Source organism: Mandrillus leucophaeus, unplaced genomic scaffold (assembly GCF_000951045.1).
Source record: "Mandrillus leucophaeus isolate KB7577 unplaced genomic scaffold, Mleu.le_1.0 Scaffold59, whole genome shotgun sequence".
In the NCBI taxonomy this organism is placed as follows: domain Eukaryota; kingdom Metazoa; phylum Chordata; class Mammalia; order Primates; family Cercopithecidae; genus Mandrillus; species Mandrillus leucophaeus.
This window is the reverse complement of record NW_012106363.1, coordinates 4,325,211-4,326,034: the sequence shown is the minus strand read 5'-3', so window position 1 is coordinate 4,326,034 and position 824 is coordinate 4,325,211. Positions and strand designations below refer to the sequence as shown.

At 64.8% G+C, this 824-nt stretch overlaps 1 protein-coding gene across 1 annotated transcript in view; it reads left to right on the top strand.

The window, feature by feature from the left end:
* The first annotated feature begins 6 nt into the window (after positions 1-6).
* NGFR (nerve growth factor receptor) overlaps positions 7-824 on the top strand; it is a 20,207-nt gene continuing 19,389 nt past the window's right edge. The window contains exon 1 of the mRNA XM_011999299.1: positions 7-54. Within this exon, the coding sequence (XP_011854689.1) occupies positions 16-54 (39 nt within the window). The 5' untranslated portion in view covers positions 7-15. The remainder of the gene's footprint in view (positions 55-824) is intronic.

Sequence of the window (824 nt, the reverse complement as noted above, 5' to 3'; positions counted from 1 at the left end):
GCCACCGGCCGCGCCATGGACGGGCCGCGCCTGCTGCTGTTGCTGCTTCTGGGGGTGAGTGCTAGCCGGAGGGGGCCCGCTCCCTTTCCCGGGATCAGAACTCCGAGGAGAGCCGGGCGGCGCCACCAAGGAAACAGAACAGAGCGCTGGGGTCCCAGATGCTGAGGGTGGGTGGTGGGAGAGGGTCTCTGATGTCAGGACCACGAAGGAGGGTCTAGGGTTCCCGGAACGCAGAGGCGACCCTCCAGGGTGGAGATGCGGGCAAGACCGGAGCGCGGTTGCGGCTCATCAGGTACCGCAGGGGGCGGTGGAGGAGCTGGGAGGGGTCTTTCAGGAGGGGACATGGGGCTCTCGGATGCCTGGGTTCTTCGGAAGAGGACACTCGAATGTCAGTATCCCGAAGGGACTTTCCCCTCAGCATCTCGGTCTCTGGAGAGTCGTGGGACGGAACCAAGGCGAGAGAAGGAGGGGGAACTGGACGGGGACTAGAGATGTGAGGGGTGAGCTGGGTTGGGGCGGAGAGCCCAGGACGAGGGGATGGAACAATGGAGGAGGTCGGAGGGACTGGAAACAGAGGGGACCTGACAAGGACAATGGGGACCGGCCAGACAATGGGGGGGAGGGGCGTCGGAGGGAGAGGTTGGGGAGCTGGAGAGCGGCTGAGAAGTGGGTTAGGGAGGGCAGAAGAGGAACGACGGCGAGGGCAGCAGAGAGATGGGAAGCAAAAGGAAAGCAGACGGAGCGGGCCGCGGACCCTAAAGCGGTCAGGGTCCCGCCTGCCCGCTGAGGGATAGTGAGAGAAGAAGAGAGCGGAGGCTTGGACA